The following is a 20,951-nucleotide window of genomic DNA, read 5'->3' as shown; positions in this document are numbered from 1 at the left end:
CCCCGTGTGCCCCCAGGCTGTTCAGATCATGCCCTGGGTGTGGTGCAGCCCCCAAGAGCCCTGTGTGCCCCCAGGCTATTCGGATCGGCTGCTCCTCACCCAGTTCCGCAGGCGCTTCCAGGTGCTGGCTCCCGAGGTGATGAAGAAGCACAACTCTGCCTACGAGGTGCCAGATGAGAGCAAGGTGTGTGTGCTGGGCTGGGGGGCACGGGCTGAGACCCCCAGTGGGGCTGTGATGATGCCAGAGCTGAGAGGAGGATGTGGGCATTGCTGTGGTCCAGTCCCTCTCCCTGGCTCCCAAAAAACTGAGGACGAGCCAGGCAACATTCCCAGAGACCCAAGAGAGCAGGGACTGTGGAATCTTTTGAGCACTGGGCATCACCTGCAGCCCGGGGTGACTCCTCACCTCACCCCGTGATGCTGGCAGCCAAAAGAGCTCAGGAGGGCATCTGGGCACCTGCCAGTTTTATTTGTTTCTGAGTAAATCTGTAGCAAAACCAGCGCAAAGCCATGCCTGGAATAAGGCTGTGGATGAGCCACCAAGAGCTGAGAGGAGCTGAATTAAAGCTGGGCACGTGCTGTGCTGTGCAAACTGCAGCCAGCATATGCAAAGGCAGTTAAGACCTCGGGATTTAATAAGACAAGTCTGACAATTGGGAAAGGTCAATATTGCCATGAAATGCTGTCGGAGGCAGAGGGTGCCTTGTCAGCAGCGTGTAAGCAGGGGATTTGGAAAATCCCATCCTCCCTGGAGCTTGCTGCCACAGGGGTTTGTCAGCTGGGAAATGCTGCCTAGGACACAGCATGAACCTGGCTCTGGAGCAGGAGAGAGGCTCAGCTGTGAGGGGACAGCGAGAGCTGGCCCTGTGCTTGTGCTGGGGTGGGACTGTCCTGCACAGCCCTGCACCACTCCTGCTCCCAGCAGTGCCACCAGACCAGGCACAGGAACTGGTCTGCTGTGCTCACAGCTCTGCTGCTTCCTCAGCCTGGCACGGTGTTTGTGCTCTGTGATCCTTATCTCATTCCCTGCTGTGCTCCATGCCCTCCTTGCACGGCAGCTGGTGAGGCATGGGGTGCAATCCTGCTGCTCCTGGGTCTGTGGTGGAATATTCCTTCTGTGGGTTTGTCCTTCAGGGAGCAGATGAGATGATGTTGTGTGGAGTGAGGTGATAGCAGAGGAGTTTTGTTACAATTTCTGCAGCCCTGGGGCTTTCAAACCACCCATCCAGACAGCGTGGCTGCCCCAGAGGGGTGGCTGATGTTGCTGCTGTTGTGTTCATGTTCTGGTCCAAAGCTTGGAGTAATTGAGTTCAGGCTTCTCCTTGGGATAATCTCCTGCTCGAATCCTCCAGGAGTTCTGTGCTGTGCGCTCAGGGGGGACCTCAGCCCTTCCCCCTGGTTTTGGCTCCATGGGATGAGCTGTTGGTGAGGTGGGCAGGAGGGGAGCACTGAGTGCAGCTGGAGGGTGCTGGGACAGGCACTGTCCCCTCTGTCACCTCCTGCCCATGCACCAAGGCTCTGCCAGACCAGGGATGGCAGCAAAAGGAGGAGAATCTCACCTGCAGCTGCAGATCTCTGCTCCCCACCCTGCTGAAAACCCTGGGGGAGGAAAGTCCTTGCCCTGGGACTTGGGACTGGGCTTTGGCAAGGGGAGGAGGAAAGGAGGGCAGGGCTGGGTGAGCCCTCGCTGGGTGCCCACGAGGACTGGGGGTCTCTGCACCCCATTTCAGCAGCTCCCAGCAGGGTGTGGGTGTTTCCTCAGCAGTCCCATGATGTGTCCCTTCTCTGTAGGCTATCGAGGAGCTGTTCCAGGCGCTGGATCTGGAGAAGAAGAGCGTTGCCATAGGACGCACCCAGGTACCACCACTGTGCCCTGCTCCCCCATTGCTCTGGTGTGTGTGGGCACAGCCCCATGCCAGGCTCCCCAGCAGCCCAAAGTTCCTCAAACTGGGGACAAAGGCTCTCCTCCACTGCTGCATGTGGCACTAGGTGGGCTGGGAAACCGAGACTCGCTAAATATCAGAGCAAAGCCTCCTAATTCTCATCTGAAAGCAGAACCCAGGGTAAATCCTGTACCTAATTACCAAAATCCAGCCAGCCCCTGGTGGTATTTAAGTCCCTAATTACCATTGATGTCTCCTGGGAGGGAAGGGGGCTTGGGCAGCTTGTGGGTTTGCTGCAGAGCAGGAACTGTCACAGCAACCACATTTGAACTTCAGCATGATGGTCTGAAAGAAAAATTAATTTCACGTGTGTGCTTGCCTTCAGCTCTGGAGTTTGTAAAGAAAGAATTCACGGAACGGTTCCGTGGAGCAAAATGACTTTCTTTTATCCTGCACTGAGCAGTTTGTAATTATCTCCTCTCTGGAACCCTCGTTTTAATCAATAGCACGGTGGCAGCCCCGGTCACATTTCGTTAGGGACGGGTTCGCTTCCCCGTCGCTTTGAGCATTGATTTTGTACCAGCTGTGAAACTCGCAGGCTTGGGGAGTTAATTCAGACATTAATGAGGCAATCGAATGGGTGGTGGAGCAATCATGGCATCAGCTCATGAGAGAGCCACTTTCCTTGGGGTTGTGCTGTGATTCAGTTTGGCATGGCTGAAGCGCAGCTCTCTCAGCACAGCCCCGGCCTCGCCCGGGTCACTCAGGGTTATTAAAGCTGCGCCGTGCAAATGGTTGGGAGCTCCTGATCCTGGATTCCAGGAGCTTCTCCCAGCAGTGACCCAGAGACACTTCAGATACTCAGAGATTGATACTGGCCTGGGTCTGATGGCATCAGCAAAACTGTGCCATTGCTGAGGCGTTTCAGAGAAAGAAAACAATCTGGTTTATTTTGGTTTTTCTATTGTAACACATCATTGCTGTTACCTGTGTGCATCTGAGTGTCACCTGTTAGAATCCTCTGTCAGTGGGGGTATCCATCCATCCATCCATCCATCCATCCATCCATCCATCCATCCATCCATCCATCCATCCATCCATCCATCCATCCATCCATCCATCCATCCATCCATCCAACCCCAGAGTGAGAAGAAAGGGCAGCATCCCACAGGAAAAGTTTTGAGGAATTGCACCTTGTGATGGTCAATGTCTCTCTGAAGGAGGAGGGAGAGTTTCCAGCCCTGACCTGGGGTGTGTGACCTGTTCCTTGCTTCCAGGTGTTCCTGAAGCCAGGGGTGATCTCCAGGCTGGAGAAGCAGCGGGACAAGCTGATAGCCCAGAAGATGACTCTGCTCCAGGCTGCCTGCAAGGGCTTCCTCAGCCGCCAGAAGTTCAAGAGACTGAAGGTACCCATCCTGTGGGCTGGGGACACCTGAGCCCATACCTGGCATGTGGCCCACAGCACCCAAATAAGATCTTTTTGAGCTCCTTTGAAGCTTTCCCCTGCAGCCATGAGATGCTGTGCTGCCATCCCTGAGCTCCTCTGCCCCTTTCCCTGTCCAGCCTGGTGTCCCATCCTGGTGCTCCCTGGCTGGGTGGGGGCCATCCCTGCTGTGTCCCCACAGATCCAGCGCCTGGCCATCCGCTGCATCCAGAAGAACCTGCAGGTGTTCCAGGCTGTCAGGCACTGGCCCTGGTGGCAGCTGCTGAGCCACCTGAGGCCCCTGCTCAGCGTGAACCTCGCTGAGGAGCAGCTCCGTGCTAAGGAGGTGAGTGCCAAGGGCTGGGATGGGCGGGACAGGGCAGTGTCACTACAGGACACGAAATAAAATGATGCAGGCACTGGAATCTCCAAGGTAAAACAAAAGGAAGTTCAATTTCTGACTCCACGCGTTCTGCAGAGCTGTGGAGGGAGAAGTGACTTCTTGCTTAGAGGGACAGTAGCAAACACACCATGTCCCCGCAGTCAAACCCCATTTGATGGGGTCCAGGGATCCCCCACTACCCTCCTCACGCTCTCTGCAAGCTCCAGGGGCTGTGTCAGAGCCAAACCCCTGGGGATGGGTTTGTCAGCCTGTGGGGTGCTGAGAGATGAGCATTCCAACACCCCTGTGGACAGAGGGGACTCCACTCTGTGCTGTCCCCACTGCTGTGCTGGCATCCACCTGTGTTGCCCTGGGTGATGGGAGATGCTAATGGACATTTTTTTGTCCCAGGAAAGGCTCCTTTCACCCCTCTGCACCCTCTGAGACCTGTGCTAAATTCCCATCTTCCCTGGAGTCCCACTCCTCCTCTTGCCTTAGTGAGGTTTTAACAAGATGTTTTCAGGCTGGCTCAGATGAAATAAAAGCTGCCCAAGCCTCTGTTTTTGTCTCCAAACCCACCTGGGATCCATCAGGCCCCATCATCTGTTAACCTCTGTTTTTATCACCACTCTGCATGCTCAGTGTTGGACATCAAAGCAGGACAAGGCTGCATGGAGGAGCTCCTGCTGCCTGGGAAGGAATCACAGCCAACACCGTGCCTTTGCACCGTGCTCTGATACCTGCCAGGGCCCTGGGACACTCCCTGGGCATGATCCAGGCCCCTGGCTGCTCATCCCAGGCTTTTGAGGTTTGCTGCTCTCTCATAAAACATGCTCCACACACAGCAAAGCTGACATTCCCTCCGATGGAATTCATGTCAGGAGCTGTAGTCCTGGCAATTTGCAGTGAGCAGCCTTCAAAGTTGCCTGGTAAATTTTATTAATAAGGCAGCTCTGTCTCTTCCACTTATTTTGAGCAGAAAACAAGGTTTTCATAAATAAACCGAGGATGCTGGAACTCTGTGTTTTTTTCCAATCTTCCCTAGGAGGAGCTGGCGGCGCTGAGAAGGAAGCTGGAAAAATCCGAGCAGGCATGCAGCGAGCTCAGACAGACTACAGAGAGTCTGGAGAGCAAGGTACAGCCCCAGAACCTCTGGGACAGACCCCAAAACATCTGATACAGACCCCAAAACTTCTGCCACAGCCCTGTTTGGCCAGGCTGGGACAGGAGCTGATGGGGATGAACAGGAGCAGCAGTTCCAGCAGAGCAGGAGGAGCCATGGGCAGGGATGGTCCCCTGGACAGGATTCTGGACAGGCTGCAGTGTCCAGCTGCAGAATTCCAGGCTGGCATCACTCCAGGCTGCCCAGAAAAGCTGTGGCTTCCCCATCCCTGAAAGTATCCAGGGCCAGGTTGCATGGGGCTGGGAGCAACCTGGGCTGGTGGAAGGTGTCCCTTAAAGTCCTGGATGGGCTTTAAGGTCCTTTCCAGCCCAAGCCATGCAGGGATTTCATGCTCCCAGCTGGCTGCTGGTCCTCTGTGGGCTCTGCTCCTGGAGACGCAGCTCCTTGTGATTGTGCCTGGGATTTTGCCAAGCATCACGAGGAGAAGGAGCTCCCAAGGTTTCTATAAATACCCTGGGTTTTCCCAGCTCCCTTGGCTGCAGCAGGGCTGAGCTGGGTCTAGGCTGCAGCCAGCAGCCCCCAAGGCCAGGACCCTCCTCATCCCTGGGAAAAGGGGGCAAAGATGGTTTAGTTTAAGCCCTTTGGGAATGCTGAGCGAGGCAACTGCCTCAAGGCAGACCTAGGAAAACACCAGGGAGAGAAATCCTGTGGGATTTCCTTACTGGGTTAAGCTTGTGGGACTCCCTAAGGAGCCTGCACAATGTGAGGTGCCTTAAAATGCTGTCAGACACAGGAGAGGAGTGTTGGAATGCTGTGTTTTCCTGTGGCTCTGCAGCCCCTCGCTGGACTGGCTGAGCAGGAAGGACCATGTGCCCGTCTGCTCTGCGGAAAATGGAATTGATTTTCTGGATTAATAATTCTCCCCTTCTGCTCCTGGTTTCAAAGCAAATTTAATGCAATAAAGTAGGACAATGGAGAGCTGTGATGAGCCCTGCAGTGCAGGCAGCGTGGCACAGGCAGCTGCCAGGCAGGAGCCTGGGCTCCCACTGGTGACACTGGCCAGTGCTGCTGTGCACTCCTGAGACCAAGGCAGAGCTCTCAGGATGGCTGTGGCGTGGCAGAAACCCCCCCAGCCATGCCCAGACTGCCCCCCTTCTCCCCCAGATCATCGACCTGACCACGGAGCTGTCGGATGAGCGCTACAAGGGCGATGTCACCTGCCAGGCCCTGGACGGGGAGCGGGCGGAGCGGCTGCGGGGCACCCGCGAGCTGCAGGAGCTGCAGGTACCACAGCCCCGAGCCCCTGTGCGGGGACAGCGACCTTGCCATCCCCCTGACACAGCTCTCCTGAGTGCCCCAGAGCTGGGTAGAGCTGCTGCCTTCCTCCCTTCCCCAGAGCAAGCACGACCAAGTGCAGAAGAAACTGGAGTCGGTGGAGAAGCAGCTGGAAGAGGCGCAGCAGCTGGTGCAGCTGCGTGAGATGAAGATCAGCGGCTCTGGAGGAGGTAGGGATGTCCCTCCAGAGGCAGTGCATGCTCTGGGAATCCAGCCTGACCTGTGGGGCCACAGAGAAGAGGGCAGAGGTTTGTCCCCCGCCCCAGAGTCAGTGCCACTCTGCAGCCCCTGGCCACTCCGGAGCGTTCTGTCACCCTGCATTGCTCATCCAGCGGGAGCTGGCAGTGACAGCTTGGGGACACAGCTCTGGATCTGGCATGGGGCTGGTGTGCTGTGCCCCAGGGTGCTGCTGGCAGTGCTGGGATGGGATGGGCACACAAGCTGTGCCTGAGGCAGGGCATGTGCTCTGTGTGAGTGGGGCACACAAAGCAGATCCGCGTAAGCTGTGCGCTGGTGTCAGTGCCTTGTGCATCCCCTCCCCTGCCCCCAGCAGGGCCACAGGGGCTGGTCAGGCTCCCAGCACCCACCCTGGGTGTCTCTCGTTGGCAGAGGACGAGTGGCAGGTGAGGTTTGACTGTGCCCAGACCGAGATCGTTTTCCTGCGGAAGCGGCTGGCGCAGCTGGAGGAGCGGCTGGAGGCAGAGCTGGGCACCAGGACAGGGCTGGAGCAAAAGGCAAGTGCTGCCAGCCCAGGAGGGGACAGGGACACCCACGGCAGCAGGGCTATCCTAGGGATATTCCTCTCCCTGCTCCCAGGAGCTTTGCAGGGCTGAGGCTCAGCGTTGCATCTGCTTCTTGCTGCTGCTCCCACTGACCACAAAAACCAGATATTTTCTACAGGTTTGAGCCTCAGAAATAGCAAAATTCCACCTCGGTCAAGTGTGAGCGTGGGCAGAGGGTGAGGAGCTGTGGGCAGGGGGTTTTCAGTGGTGGCTCTTGGTGCTGCTTTGGCTTCAGGAGCTGTACAGGGTTCTGCTCTCCCCATCTGTCACACAAAGAGCTGGCAGCTCCCGAGCTTTGCCCTGAGGAGGGAAAAAGCCAATGTGCTTCCCCGAGCAGTGCCTGGGAGCCAGGTCACTTCCCATAAGGATAAAACAAAGAAATAAAGATTTCTCATGGTCCATTAAATAGTAATAAGAAAGAAGCTGAGTTTTAGGAGCTTGGGTAAAGCGAAGCAGCCCATTTGCTCTCAGTTAGTTTGGAATTACAGGCTTCATTAATGCAAGATTTTGCTTATTTAAAGTCGTTCCTTAACGACTCCATTCCCTGGCGTGGGAGAGCTCTGAGTGTCTGTCCCAAACACAGCGGGAATCCTTGGGGATTCCAGTCCTTTTTGCAGAGAAATGGGATCAGGCATCGTCCCGGGGCAGCTCTGCTGACTCAGCAGGAGGGGCTGGGATGCTGCAGGCACTCGGAGGGTGCCTGGAGCTGGAGGGGATACAGCACCTCGGGCTGTCCTTGTTTGGTGAAAAATCCCTGGGTGAACCAGCCCTGGGGACTGCAGTGAGGCTGAGTCCTGGTGGGGATCTTATCCAGGGGGTGTGGGGTCAGTGGGGTTTCTTCTCTGTGGGGTGTGTGGGGTCCAAGGGCCCTTCCCCTGTGGGGTGCGTGTGCTGTCAGTGGGGTTCTTCTTCTGTGGGGGGGTGTGGGGTCCTTGTATCCCTCCTCTGTGGGGTGCGTGTGCTGTGGGGTCTGTGGGGTCCCTCCTCTGTGGGGTGTGTGTGATGTGGGGTCTGTTGGGTTTTTCCTCTGTGGGGTGTGTGGGGTTCCTCCTCTGTGGGGTGAGTGGGGTCTAAGGGTCCTTCCCCTGAACTGAGTGTGCCATGGAGTCTATGGGGTCCCTGTGTGGGGTCCACATGTCCCTCCTCTGTGGGGTGTATGTGGTGTGGGGTATGTGGGGCTCCTCCTCTGTGGGGTGAGTGGGGTCTAAGGGTCCTTCCCCTGAACTGAGTGTGCCGTGGAGTCTATGGGGCCCCTCCTGTGTGGGGTCCCTCCTCTGTGAGCTGTGTGTGCAGTGGGGTCCCTCCTCTGTGAATTGCCACAGAGTCTATGGGGTCCCTCCTGTGTGGCATCCCCCTGTCCCTCCTCTATGGGCTGCCTGCACCACGGGCTCTACGAGATCCCTGCTCCACGGGGCGCACGTGTCCATCCTCAGTGGGGTGCAGGGGGTCCGTGTGTCCCTCCCTGGTGGCACAGCCCCTCGTGTGGCCCTTGCAGCTGGCTGAGGCGCGGGCAGCGTGCCAGGCGGCGCGGGACGGGGCGCAGCGGCTGCGGCGGCGCTGCCAGCGCCTGGCCTGCGAGCTGGAGGATGCCCGGGTGCTGGCTGAGAGCCAGCAGAGCCGCAGCCACGAGCTGGAGAAGAGGCAGAAGAGGTAAGGAATGGGCAGGGCTGGGGGTGCTGGAGCAAAGGAGGCAGGGGATGGGGAGGGGTTGGGGTGGGTGAGGAGCTGTGTTGTGGATGTGTTTTATGAAAAATCCTCTTGTTAGGATCTTTTCTCCTGAGAAGCTGAGAGGCCTCAGAAATGAGATGTAAACAATGATTATCTGCTGCTGTGGAATGCAACAGGTGCATCTGTGATTGGTCTCATGTGGTTGTTTTTAATTAATGGCCAATCACAGTCCAGCTGTCTCAGACTCTCTGGTCAGTCACAAGATTTTATTATCATTCCATTTTCCTTTCTATTCCTTGCCAGCCTTCTGATGAAATCCTTTCTCTATTCTTTTAGTATAGTTTTAGTGTATAATTTTCTTTTAATATAACATATATCATAAAATAATAAATCAGCCTTCTGAAACATGGAGTCAGATCCTCATCTCTTCCCTCGTCCTGGGACTCCTGCAAACAGCACCACAGAGCTGCTGTAAGGATGGAGCTGGTTTTTTATCTGTTTCAGCTGCTGGGAGTTATTTTTCCATCCCATTGCTGTGTGACTGACACAGGGTCTGAGCCCAGACTGGTTTGGGTTGGAAGGGATCTTAAAGCTCATCCAGTTCCATCCCTATGGAATATTCCCTGTGAATATTCTCCTTCCACTACCCCAGACTGCTCCAAGCCCTGTCCAGTGGGGTGCATGGGGGTCTGTGTGTCCCTCCTGACCTTGCTGTGCTCCCCTCCAGGTTTGACCTGCAGCTAGCCCAGGCCCTGGGGCAATCTGCCTTCGAGAAGAGCCTCCGTGAGAAGCTGTCCCAGGAGAACACCAGCATCCGCTGGGAGATGGGCAAACTGCAGCAGAGCCTGGAGGTAAGAGGAGACCCCACTTTGCTGTCTTGGAGCCAGTTCTGGAAGCAGCACTGATTACCTTTGCAATCAGAGCAGAGGCAATCAGGAAACTTGATTCCAATTTCTCCTAGCACGGCTCAGTGTGTTTAAATCTCCTTCCAGAAGGGGTGTTGCTATGTATAAAGGATCCCCACCCCATGATTCAGCTAATCAGGGCCAGCCCTGTTTTCACTGGGGTCACTTGTGCTCTTCCTCACATTCCTACCCCCAGTCCCACCTTGGGGATGGTGCTGCACCAAATGCCACCGTGGTGACCCTGGCATGGCTGCTGGGGTGGGGGGAGCCCCCAGGGCTGCTGCCAGCACCCCCAGGCAGCTGGGGCTGCAGGGACACCCCAGGGCAGTGGGGAAGTGAGGTCCAGGATCAAGAGGGAAAGGTGGGCATGGGGCTCTCAGTGTGGGGCAGGGGCTGCCCAACCCCTGCTGCTGCTCCAGAGAGGTTGGGATGATGTTTTTGGGAATGCTGTGGATTCTGAGAGTGCAGTGTGAGCGTCCAGGCTCTGATCCTTGCTCTGCCCAGCACAAGGAGGCTGAGGTGGCCAGGCTGGAGCAGCAGGTGGCCGTGCTGGCTGGCCGAGTGCAGGAGCTCAGCGCCCCTGGGGCCATGGACACGGTGCCTGTGCTCAAAAAGAAGCTCTGGGACCTGGAGGGCAGCGCTGCTGAGCAGAAGAAGGAGCTGGAGAGGCAAACAGCTGCTGTGGAGCACCTGGAGCAGGTAACGAGGGGCTGGGGGGGACCAGGGGTGTCTGTCCCTGCTGGGACAGCCCAACACCATCCCCACCCCTCGGGGCTGTGCATCATCTCTGGGGGTTTCAGCTCCACGAGAGGCTGGAGCTGGAGATGGAGAGGATGAAGCAGATCCACCAGAAGGAGCTGGAGGACAAGGACGAGGAGCTGGAGGACACGCAGAAGTCCTGCCAGAAGAGGGTAGGTTTGGTGCTGGGTGCTCCCCAGAGCTCCCCATGTCCCCAGGAGCCCTTCCAGGGGTCCATGTTCCTGCTTTCCCTCCATCACCTCGTGTGAGCCCCCATCACAGCCTGGGGGTGCAGACCAGGCTTTGGGCCAGGGGTGAGCCCCAGTCACAGCTTTGGGGTGCAGACCAGGCTTTGGATCAGGGGTGAGCCCCAATCACAGCTTTGGGGTGCAGACCAGGCTTTGGATCAGGGGTGAGCCCCAATCACAGCTTTGGGGTGCAGACCAGGCTTTAGGCCAGGGGTGAGCCCCAGTCACAGCTTTGGGGTGCAGATCAGGCTTTAGGCCAGGGGTGAGCCCCAGTCACAGCTTTGGGGTGCAGATCAGGCTTTGGATCAGGGGTGAGCCCCAGTCACAGCTTTGGGGTGCAGACCAGGCTTTGGGCCAGGGGCTGAGCCCCTGCCAGGCTGGAGGGGCTGCTGGGGACAGTGTGTGTGAGCCACACGTGATGCAGCACATGGACCCACTGCTCCCAGTAACACCAGAGTCACACCAAGGGCACCAACTCCAGTGTTTCATTTCTTGGGGATGATTTCCAGAAAATAACCTTTCCTCAGAGCCATGAAGTTGATGGGTGCAAACACCAATTCCAGAGCTGCAGGGGCAGCCTTTGGGCACATCTGGGTGTGCTTCAAACAGCCCATCCTGTCCCCAGTGTCCTGCATGTCCCTGGCACTGCTGGGGACAGGAGGTGCTCCAGGGGACGTGGCCCATTCCCGGTCCCCAGTGCTGGCTGCAGAGACCTCGGTGCCCTCCCTCTCCTGGGGAGTGCCAAACCCCCCCTGTGGCAGTGGCTGTGCCCTGCTGGCACCTTGAGGGGTGGCCGGGCACTGAGCAGGGCTGGGTTTGTCCCACGCAGCTGCGGCAGCTGGAGATGCAGCTGGAGCAGGAGCACGAGCAGAAGCAGATGGTGCTGCACGAGAAGCAGGACCTGGAGGGGCTCATTGGCACCTTGTGTGAGCAGGTAAGGGGGCAGTGCCCTCCCAGGGGCTGCTTTGTGGGCCCTGCCCTGTGTGACCGTGCTCACAGGGGTTCTTGGAATGAGGGGAGAGACGAGGATCTGACTCCATGTTTCAGAAGGCTTGATTTATTATTTTATGATATATATTACACTAAAACTATACTAAAAGAATAAAAGAAAGGATTGCTTCAGAAGGCTGGCTAAGAATAGAATAGGAAAGAATGATAACAAAGGTTTGTGGCTCAGACTCTCTGTCCAAGCCAGCTGGGCTGTGATTGGCCATTAATTAGAAACATCCAACATGGGCCAATCCCAGATGCACCTGTTGCATTGCACAGCAGCAGATAACCATTGTTTACATTTTGTTCCTGAGGCCTCTCAGCTTCTCAGGAGGAAAAATCCTAAGGAAAGGATTTTCCATAAAAGATGTCTGCGAGAGCCGTGCCCTAAAAACAGGAATGGGGATAAAAAAGTGCAGCCAGAGCAGCAGCCTGGTGTTGGTGCACATGCAGCTGCTCGTGAGGCTCTGTCCCTCTTCTGTCCCAGATGCCACCCAGCCACAGCAGGCACTGGGATCTGCAGGGATCACACAGGGGCTGCATGGTCCCAGTAAGGAACCACAGAGAGGAATTGTTCCTTTTTGTACAGGAGAATAATCCAAGCAGGGGGAGGTGTGTTCTTTTCCCTGGTGTTTCATGAGAGTCAAACTAGCCAGGTCTAGCACTGGAGTGCATCCAGCTACCTAGAAAAGCAGTTTATCCAATCCTGCTCATTGCAGAGGAATTATATCCCAAGCACATTTGGTGAACAAATCCCTTTTCCCTCTCTGATGAGTCTGTGGAAAAAAGCACACCCAGTTCTGCTCTTGTTCAGTCAGCAGGTGAGGGGCTGTAGTCAGCCTTTGGCATCACCTGGAGGCCATCCCAGAGCTCTGGTGACTGAGAGAGGCCAGGGCTGAGGATGGCACCAGCTCAGTGTCACTGTGTCCCAGTGCAGCTGCTCCCCAGGACTGCCCAGAGGATTTCTCATATGTCCCCATGCCACTCACCCTGGCACAGAAACCAAGCTCTGTGTCCTCTGGCTGTTGGCACAAGCTGCATTTCACCATTTCACCAGCCCTGGCAGTCCTGTGAGTTCACTAAACAGGAGGAATCTGGGATCTTTGCAGCACTGGAAGGGAGGGAATATTTCAAGCAGACACAAAATGGTCTGACGAGGCTTATCCAGCACAACCCTCCTGCTCCTGGCTTAGAAAATGTTTTGGGCACTGTCACAATAAATAATGCTGTATCAAAGCAGGGGATTACTACAACAGTCCAACGTGTCCTGCTTGTTCAGGGGAGGGGAGCTGAGATGGATGAGGAGGCAGCGGGGGCTGGGGGAGCTCAGGAGGATGGGGCCCCTTCTCCCCCTAGGACAGCCCCAGGTGTTGCCCTGGCAGCCCCCAGCCCCCTGAGGGCATTGCTGGTGTAAGGGAAGGGGAGATGGGGCCATGCAGCTGGGATTGCTGTGAGACACAAGCACAGTTTGGCAGCAGCTATTAAATCAAATCCTGGCTTTGTCACTTAAAAATCCTGGGCTGCAGCGGTGGGAGGGGGCAGCTGGTTCCAGCCATGGCTCCAAATTTATCCCCTGTGGTTGTGGAGAGACCCTGAGCAAGAGGAAAATGGTGTGAGCAGTGTCCAGGATCCAGCTGGAGGGATGGCAGAACAGCAGTGGTGGTGCTGCAAACACCCTGTGGTTAGCAGAGGACAGTTCATTAAAAAATGGGAAGAAAACAGCCAACCCAGAAAACTAATTAAGGAAATGGAGATGCCAATGATTTCTTGTTCCAGCAAATTCCAGCCAGCTCTAAACCAGGCCACAAGGTCAAATCCACACAGTTGATTTTAGCCAGTGAACAGAAAATAGCAGAGGGAAAGGGGTTTGAAACGAGAGCCGTGGAAAACAACCTAAATGGAAAATGTTCTTACACCTCAGTGATGCTGAAATTGAGTGCTGAAACCATGTCCCTGTTTATTTGGTGGCTTTCTAATTCCTTTATCCCTGTAACCATGGTTGCTCTCTCCCTCTCTCTGGCAGGGGGAGCACAGAGGATGGGTTTTTTAAGGTATTCCTTGTGGCGGTGTGGCCAGGCTGTCCCTCTGGCCACAGGTGGGGATGTGACTCGTGGGGACCAAGGGTGGGCAAATCAGAGGAGCATCTCTTTGATGGGGGAAAATATGGAACATCCTGGAGGTGTTCACTCAGTACTTTGGTGTAATTAACCAAAATATCCCTGAATTGAGCGGGGAACGCCTTGGGGTGCGGCAGAAGGTGCTGATGGAGGTTCCCGGGGCCAGCAGGGCTCAGACATCTCCTCTCCCCATCCCAGATCGGCCACCGCGACTTCGACGTGGAGAAGCGGCTGCGGCGGGACCTGCGGAGGAGCCGGGCGCTCCTGGCCGATGTTCAGCTGCTGCTGGCGGCCCCGGCCGGGCCCGGGGGCAGCGCTGCGGAGCTGGAACAGCTGCGCAAACAGGTAGGGAGGGAGCCGCGGGCAGCGGGGGAGCCGCAGGGAGCATCCCCCGGTGCCCCGGTTAACTGAGCGCTGGCACACCCGAGAGTCTCCTTGGAAAAGGAGCGCTTCCCTGTCATTAAGGCAACGCTGGTGAAGTGTTTTGGTTTTTTTTCCCTTTTTTTCCCTTTTTTTTTCCTGTTAATTACCTTCTGTTTGGCGCGTTTCTGCGCGTCTCCTACGGCCGGGATGGGGCGGCGTTGCCATAGGGATGCTGGAAGCGGGAGAGGGATGGGTGGGGGATTTGAGCTCGGCGGTGTTGAGTGACCTGGGGAGCGGCTCCAGCTCTGTGCCAGCTCTGTGCCAGCTCTGCGCCACCACACTGGGGACATCCCCGACCCCAGCGTGAGCTCTTAGTCCCCTGCCATGGATAGGGGCACCACAGAGCTGCCCATCCCCTTGAGGGCTGTGTATTCCCAAGTGCCAAGCAGGGGCTCAGCTAAAGATGCTGGCCCTCTGAAACCACTCAGAAATTAATCTGTTCTGCACATTTCTCCTGGAAACAAACGAATCTGGAGGCACGAGCAACTCCAGCAACATCCAAACACAATTGGGAGGGTCGTTGTGCATAAATAACAGCTGTGAGCAGCAGCTGTGCTGGGAGAGAAGGGGAAGGTGAGCTGGGCCTGATGGAGCTGCAGGTGTGTCCATGCCTTTACCTGGATGTCCTGGGCAAGAGATGGCCATGGCTGGGACAGGCCACAGTGGGAATGGCCACTTTTTGCACTCTTGTGTTGTTAAATGTTATTGACCCAGTGCTGTGGTGCTGCACTTCATTAAATCCCATAATGTTTCCCAAATCCCACTTTGGGGCTGGAGAGGTTGCACTGCCCCTGTTTTTCCCCAGTCTCTGGTGGGAGGGAAATGTGGCAGGGCTGTGCCCTCAGGTCCTTTCCATGTGCTGATCTGAGGGACCTTCATGGATGCTGAGGTGCTTCCTCTGCCCATCCTGCCGTGTCCAGCCCCATCTCCCTGGGGAATAATGCCCAGCTCACCTGGGGAAGTAAATCTTTGCTCCAGAGAGTAAAGTCATGGAGAGAGCAGCTGAGGGAGCTGGAAAGGGGCTCAGCCTCGGAAAAAGGAGGCTCTGGGGGGACCTTGTGGCTCTGCACAGCTCCTGGCAGGAGGGGACAGCCGGGGGTGTCAGGCTCTGCTCCCAGGGAACAGGGACAGGAGGAGAGGGAACTGCATCAAACTGTGCCAGGTTGGAAATCAGGAGGAATTTCCTCGTGGAAAGGGTGGTCAGGGACTGGAAGGGGCTGCCCGGGGAGGTTTGGATTCCCCATCCCTGGAGGTGTCCAAGGAATTCCTGGATGTGGCACTCAGTGCTCTGGGCTGCTCTGACAAGGTGGGGAGCAGGCACAGGTTGGGTTTGATGACTTTGGAACTCTTTCCCAGCATTTCTGACTCTGAGATTTTGGGATTCTTGCTCCCTGTACACCCCAGTCCTCAGAGCAAGGCAGGAGGTCACTCTCTGTCCCTGTGATTCCACGGCCTCTGCTCATCTCCCTTGTGTTTGAAGAAGAGCAAACAGCCTGGATTTTGGGAATGTGGAGTTTTTGCTGTGCCACCAACACTGAGGCTCTGCCTGTGCTTAAAATGCCACATGATTATCCTGTCCTTTAAGCTGAAACAATTTCTAATGGCATTCATGACGACTTTCTCAAAAGCCAATTCATCCTACACCAGCCCACGGACCTGCACGAGAAGAAAAACTTTGCTAAAATGCTACATTTCCGTTAATCAAAATCCATATGGCTGGAAGTGCAGCATTGTTTCTTAATAAGGCTGAGGCATCCATTTTATGCAGGTATTTAACAGATGGTGTTCACATCAAACTAATGTTGTTCCACAGTTCATACATTATGCATTTTTTTGGGGGGGAATTTCAATTTATTCTTCCCAAGTGGGAAAATTCCATTACACCAAGTGAATTGGAAGCTGATGTTTAATGAGGGGTCCTGGAGATGCTTTTCTGTCTGATGGAATTATCAGGAGTTAGGTGGGAATTGTGGCAGGGAAGAGGCCAGACCATGAGTAGGGATGCAGCTGGACAGGCGGAAAAGGCCATGAAACCAGGAGCTGATCTGTGTGGCATCTTCAACTCATCCCAGCAAAGCACAGAGACATTTTTACAGCTGATGGAAGAAAGTTCTTCCTTTTCTAGAGAAAGGTCTCAACCTCCCCAAAAAATGGAGGCAAGCCAGCTGAGGATTGCTCCAGTTATAATAGTGTTCCATTATTCCCCCCATTTTTAAAATTTTTAATTTTTTTTTTTTTTTTTTTGAGGGAGAGAGATAAAAAAGAAAGTTTAAAAAAAAATAATTCTCAAACTCTCACCTTGATGTGCAGCTTTTCCCGTTGCTCCCTGGAACTCCACAGGGAAACCAGGCACGGGAAATGAGCAGTGAGCAGAGGGGTTTGTTTTTCTTTTTCGTAGAGAAAAAGAAAAAGAAACCCCAACGAGCAGGGGAAGGAACTGGATGTTCAGGTACAGCCTACGACAGCTCCTCCGCCCAGGCAAGGGGGGAGTTTTCGGGATGACGCTGCAGCTTCCAGATGTTTGCAGCCCATTGAAGATCGTTTGTGGTCTTAATGGCTGAGCTGTAAAACCCGAGAGCAAATTAGCGTTTATAAATGGGATCTTCCACGTGTATTTGCAAATGCAATTTACGCCACGTGAAAAGCCCATTTGCGAACTGCCCCGAATCATGAATTGCTCTAATCAGGAATTACGTGTAATTCACATAATTTTGCAAATTAATGATCCCAGCTCTGCCTGGCCGAGGAGGAGGAGGGAGGATGTGCCTGGACTCACCAGGACAGGCAGTGGTGTTGGGGTCTGTGCTGGGAGGTGCCAAGGAAGCTTTGCTTGCCCTGTAAACCAGAACCAGACAAGTTGAGGAGTAGCAGGGGTTTAAAACGTGAAGATTTCTGTGTTCTTTAGCAGGGAAAAATGCCCTGTTGTCGCTCTAGGACATGAAATAAAACGATGCAGACACTGGACTCTCCAAGGTAAAAAAGAAGGCAGTTTAATTTCTGACTCCAACATTTATAGATTTCCAAAAGTGACAGTGGATCGGAGGGTGAAAGTCTCCAATGACACTGGACAAACCAACAGCCCATCAAACTTCTCCTCCTCTATAAAAGAATGCAAAACAATAAGTTATTTACATAAAGTGCGTGAGAAGGTTCGTTACAAGACTGTAAACATCAGCAGGCTTAGAAGAACCTAAAAAAATAGGGTGACACCCTGTGAAAGTGGAAATAAGCATGGCTGTGTGGCACAGGGGGACAGCGCCATCAGCATGTGGCTTCTGCTCCTTTAATGGTGATCCCCTGCACCTTTTCCCAGTTGGAAGAGAGTGAAGCCAAGTGTGCAGAGGCCCAGAGATGCCAGCAGACAGCAGCCCAGGAGCTGGAGAACCTGCACACGGAGCTGGAGACCCTCAGCAGAAGCAAGACCCTGGTGGGTTCCGTGGCAGGGCAGGTGGGAGGGCGCAGTCCCACCTCGGGGGGTTTGGCAGCAATCGGCAGATGCTTTGCTAAACCAGCACTGCCAGACTGGTTAATAAATCACCTTGGAGCGTTAATTACGCCTCTGAGGATATTTACAAAATATCCCGGCGTCTTTACGGAGTCTCCAAGGATACTCCTCACTAAATCACCTGGACTGTTTGGAGACAGCAGCCCCCGGGGTGGTTTAAGGGTGGACAAAATTCCTGCGAGGGAGCAGCATCCCACGGTGCTGCCCTGGCTCTCTGGTGGGCTGGAGGCTGTTGGCAGCGTATTCCAGGGGGGATTTGGTGGGATCCATGAAGCAGGAGCTGTGGGTCCTCCTGCAGGTGGACGAGCAGCTGTTCCAGCTGCAGCACGAGCGAGCCGACCTGCTGAAACGCATCGATGAGGACCAGGAGGACCTGAACGAGCTCATGGAAAAGCACAAGGCTCTGATCGCCCAGGTAGGAGCTGGGGCAGCCTCTCCAACCCTGGCAGGGCTCTCAGAAAGCCCTGCAGGCTGGCACAGAGCTGGTGGTGGCACCTGGGGCTGCACAGAGGGGTGAGGAGGCACAGAGATGCTGTGATGAGGAAGGGAAGGCTCACAGCACCAAATCCTCTCACCTGCAGCTTTAAATCTCCTTTCAAGAGGTGTTTTGCCTTTAGTTTCAACACTTGGGGAATCCTACAGCTGCCCTTCTGGGTTGTTTTTATTATTCTTTTCACCATTTTGTCATGCAGAGGTTAAAAAGTGCTGCCAGACAGCCTTGGGGCTTTCAGTGCCGTATCCAAACTATGTCAGGCTCTCCCAAAGGAATTTCCTGGGAGCTGAGGGACCCCAAAACTCCCATGGGAGGGGGGGCAGGCTGGCCAAGCTGACAATTCACAGTCTGGTGCCCCTTGCAGAGGTGGTAGGGATCCAGGAGCCTGTGTCTGGAACAAGGAGAATCCTGATCCACAAATACTTGTTTCAAAATTTAGGGAAAACCTGCAGTGAGCTGGGAGAATGCAGCTCCACCAGGGCAGTCCAGGAGCAACTCACTGTCCCAGTGGCAGGAGGTTCAGGCAGAAACCAGCCCTCTGCCCTGAGCCCTGCTGCTCCCACTCCACATTTTCTGTTTCTGCAGTCGGCCACAGACATTGCTCAGATCCGGGAGCTGCAGACGCAGGTGGAGGATGTGAAGAAAGAAAAGCAGAGCCTGCAGGAGAAGGTAATTCCTGCAGGAGAAGGTAATTCCTGCCCAGCCTGTGGCACCCCTGATGAGGAGTGGGACCTCTTTAGGCTGGAGAAATCTTTCCCTGGCAGAATTTTTGGGATTCACAGCCCGGCTTCTCTTTCCTCCCCTCCTGAACTGCCCTGGCTGGGATGGGCTGCCCCAGGGTGGGCACCAGCAGGGGCTGCACCCCCTGGCCTCTGTGACTGTGCCAGCCCTCCTGGAGTGTGGGATTTAATTTTAAACACATGAGTAATCCCATTAAGTGAAGTGCTTTACTGGAGCGTGGCTAAGCTGCCCGGGAATCAGAAGCAGGAGGAGCGGGTGGTGCTTTGCAGATAGGCCGGATAAAAGGAGACAAATTCCTGTAGTTTTAGGTCAAGTTCAAAATCTGAACACGGGATCACTAAAAGGGCAGTTTCCTTTGGAGATCTCGGTGTAAGAACTGAGGAAACAGCCTGGCCCAGGCGGCTTTTCACAAAAACTGTGAATTTTTATGCCCGCTGTCCTCAAAGAGTGTGTGAGGAGAGAAGAGCAAAGGAGCCCCAGACACATGTCCCTGGCCAGCAGGTTCTCCATTCAGAGCCACACTTTGCTGTCAGGCCTGTTCTGTGTGGCTCCAACAGCAGGGAATTCTTTGAGGAGGGAGGGCAGTGCTTGGCCACAGCAGCTCAGGGGCCAGGAGAGACCCCCAGTGCATGTGAGGGACTGGGGAGGGGTCCAGGAGAGGGGATGAGCCCATGGGATCAGGGGAGGGGATCAGCAGAGGGGTCCATCAGAGGGGTCTGTGACCGTGCTCACAGGGGTCCGAGGATGAGGGAAGAGACAAGAATATGACTCCATGTTTCAGAAGGATTGATTTATTATTTTATGATATATATTATATTAAAACTATACTAAAAGAATAGAAGAAAGGATTTCATCAGAAGGCTGGCTAAGAATAGAATAGGAAAGAATGATAACAAAGGCTTGTGGCTTGGACTCTATGCCCGAGCCAGCTGGACTGTGATTTGACATAAATTAGAAACATCCAACATGGGCCAATCCCAGATGCACCTGTTGCATTGCACAGCAGCAGATAACCATTGTTTACATTTTGTTCCTGAGGCCTCTCAGCTTCTCAGGAGGAAAAATCCTAAGGAAAGGATTTTTCATAAAAGATGTGTCTGTGACAGGGGTCCAGGAAAGGGGATCAGGAGAGGGGATGAGCAGGGGGGTCAGCAGAGGGGTTCAGGAGAGGGGCTCAGCAGAGAGGATCAGGAGAGGGGTCAGCAGAGGGGTCAGCAGAGGGGTTCAGGAGAGGGGATGAGCAGAGGGCTGGGGGATGCTGATGCTGACACAGCCCCTGCTCTCCCAGCTGCAGGCAGCTCAGGCCAGGGCAGCCCAGCTGGAGCAGTGCCCGGCCGAGCGCTCCATCGTCAGCCGGCAGGAAGCTCGGATCCGGGACCTGGAGAGCCAGCTGGACTTCCAGGCCGTGCAGATGAAGCGCTTCGAGGTACCCCCTCCTCACCTGGCAGTGCCACCGCCCCACCTGTGGGGACAGGAGCACCTGGGAAGGGCTGGGAGGGATGGGGGCAGCCCGGGGGGTTGGTGGCACTGCTGCTCTCTCTGTGAGGGGGTTTCTGACAGCCAGCGGTGGCTCGGTGCTCACAGGGAGCTTCCCAGCTCCTCACCTTCCCCTCACCCCCCAGGTGCTGGTGCTGCGCCTGCGGGACAGCATCATCCAGATGGGAGAGGAGCTGGAGAAGGCGGCCGAGTCGGAGGCACGGGAGAGGGAGAGCAGCAGGTACTACCAGAGGAGGATGCAGGAGATGAAGGCTGACATGGACGAGCTGGTGCAGAGGGAGCTGGAGTCCAGCCGCCGGCGCGTGGAGCTGGTGAGGGGGTGATCCTGCCGGGCTTTGGGGGGGTCCCATGGCCACAGGGGTTTGGAGGTGACCCCTCATAGCACCTGGGTTGTTCTGAGGGCTCCAGAAATTCGTTTTTGTGTGGTCCTTTGTGTGCTCTGGCTCTGGGGATGGAGTCGCTCCTGGGCTGCTCCTCTGGAAGGCACAGGGCATTGCTTTGCAGCTCTCTGCAGCCCCAAACCATTGAACCAAAGCTGTCCTTGAGGACCCTCGTGTTCCCTTTCTCCATGGCTGCTCTGGGAGCCTGGACAGTCACTCTGCTCCATGGATTTTTGTGGGAAGGAGGTGGCTTTGCCTGCTCCCATAGAAATGCAGTTCCCGTGTGGATGTGGCACTTGGGGATGTGGTTTCAGTTGG

At 55.3% G+C, this 20,951-nt stretch overlaps 1 protein-coding gene across 1 annotated transcript in view; it reads left to right on the top strand.

The window, feature by feature from the left end:
* MYO18B (myosin XVIIIB) overlaps positions 1-20,951 on the top strand; it is a 66,558-nt gene that overhangs the window by 26,780 nt on the left and 18,827 nt on the right. Inside the window, exons 23-41 of the mRNA XM_066562470.1 lie at positions 75-184; positions 1,792-1,857; positions 3,161-3,289; positions 3,509-3,652; positions 4,734-4,823; positions 5,976-6,095; positions 6,208-6,316; positions 6,756-6,880; positions 8,424-8,578; positions 9,324-9,447; positions 10,006-10,200; positions 10,302-10,412; positions 11,317-11,421; positions 13,793-13,939; positions 17,331-17,444; positions 17,821-17,937; positions 18,601-18,684; positions 20,045-20,182; positions 20,379-20,564. Coding sequence (XP_066418567.1) covers positions 75-184; positions 1,792-1,857; positions 3,161-3,289; positions 3,509-3,652; positions 4,734-4,823; positions 5,976-6,095; positions 6,208-6,316; positions 6,756-6,880; positions 8,424-8,578; positions 9,324-9,447; positions 10,006-10,200; positions 10,302-10,412; positions 11,317-11,421; positions 13,793-13,939; positions 17,331-17,444; positions 17,821-17,937; positions 18,601-18,684; positions 20,045-20,182; positions 20,379-20,564 — 2,369 coding nt within the window. The remainder of the gene's footprint in view (positions 1-74; positions 185-1,791; positions 1,858-3,160; positions 3,290-3,508; positions 3,653-4,733; positions 4,824-5,975; positions 6,096-6,207; positions 6,317-6,755; positions 6,881-8,423; positions 8,579-9,323; positions 9,448-10,005; positions 10,201-10,301; positions 10,413-11,316; positions 11,422-13,792; positions 13,940-17,330; positions 17,445-17,820; positions 17,938-18,600; positions 18,685-20,044; positions 20,183-20,378; positions 20,565-20,951) is intronic.

This window comes from Molothrus aeneus, chromosome 18, assembly GCF_037042795.1.
Source record: "Molothrus aeneus isolate 106 chromosome 18, BPBGC_Maene_1.0, whole genome shotgun sequence".
Taxonomy (NCBI): Eukaryota; Metazoa; Chordata; class Aves; order Passeriformes; family Icteridae; genus Molothrus; species Molothrus aeneus.
The sequence above is the reverse complement of the archived record's forward strand: the minus strand, read 5'-3'. Positions and strand labels throughout refer to the sequence as shown.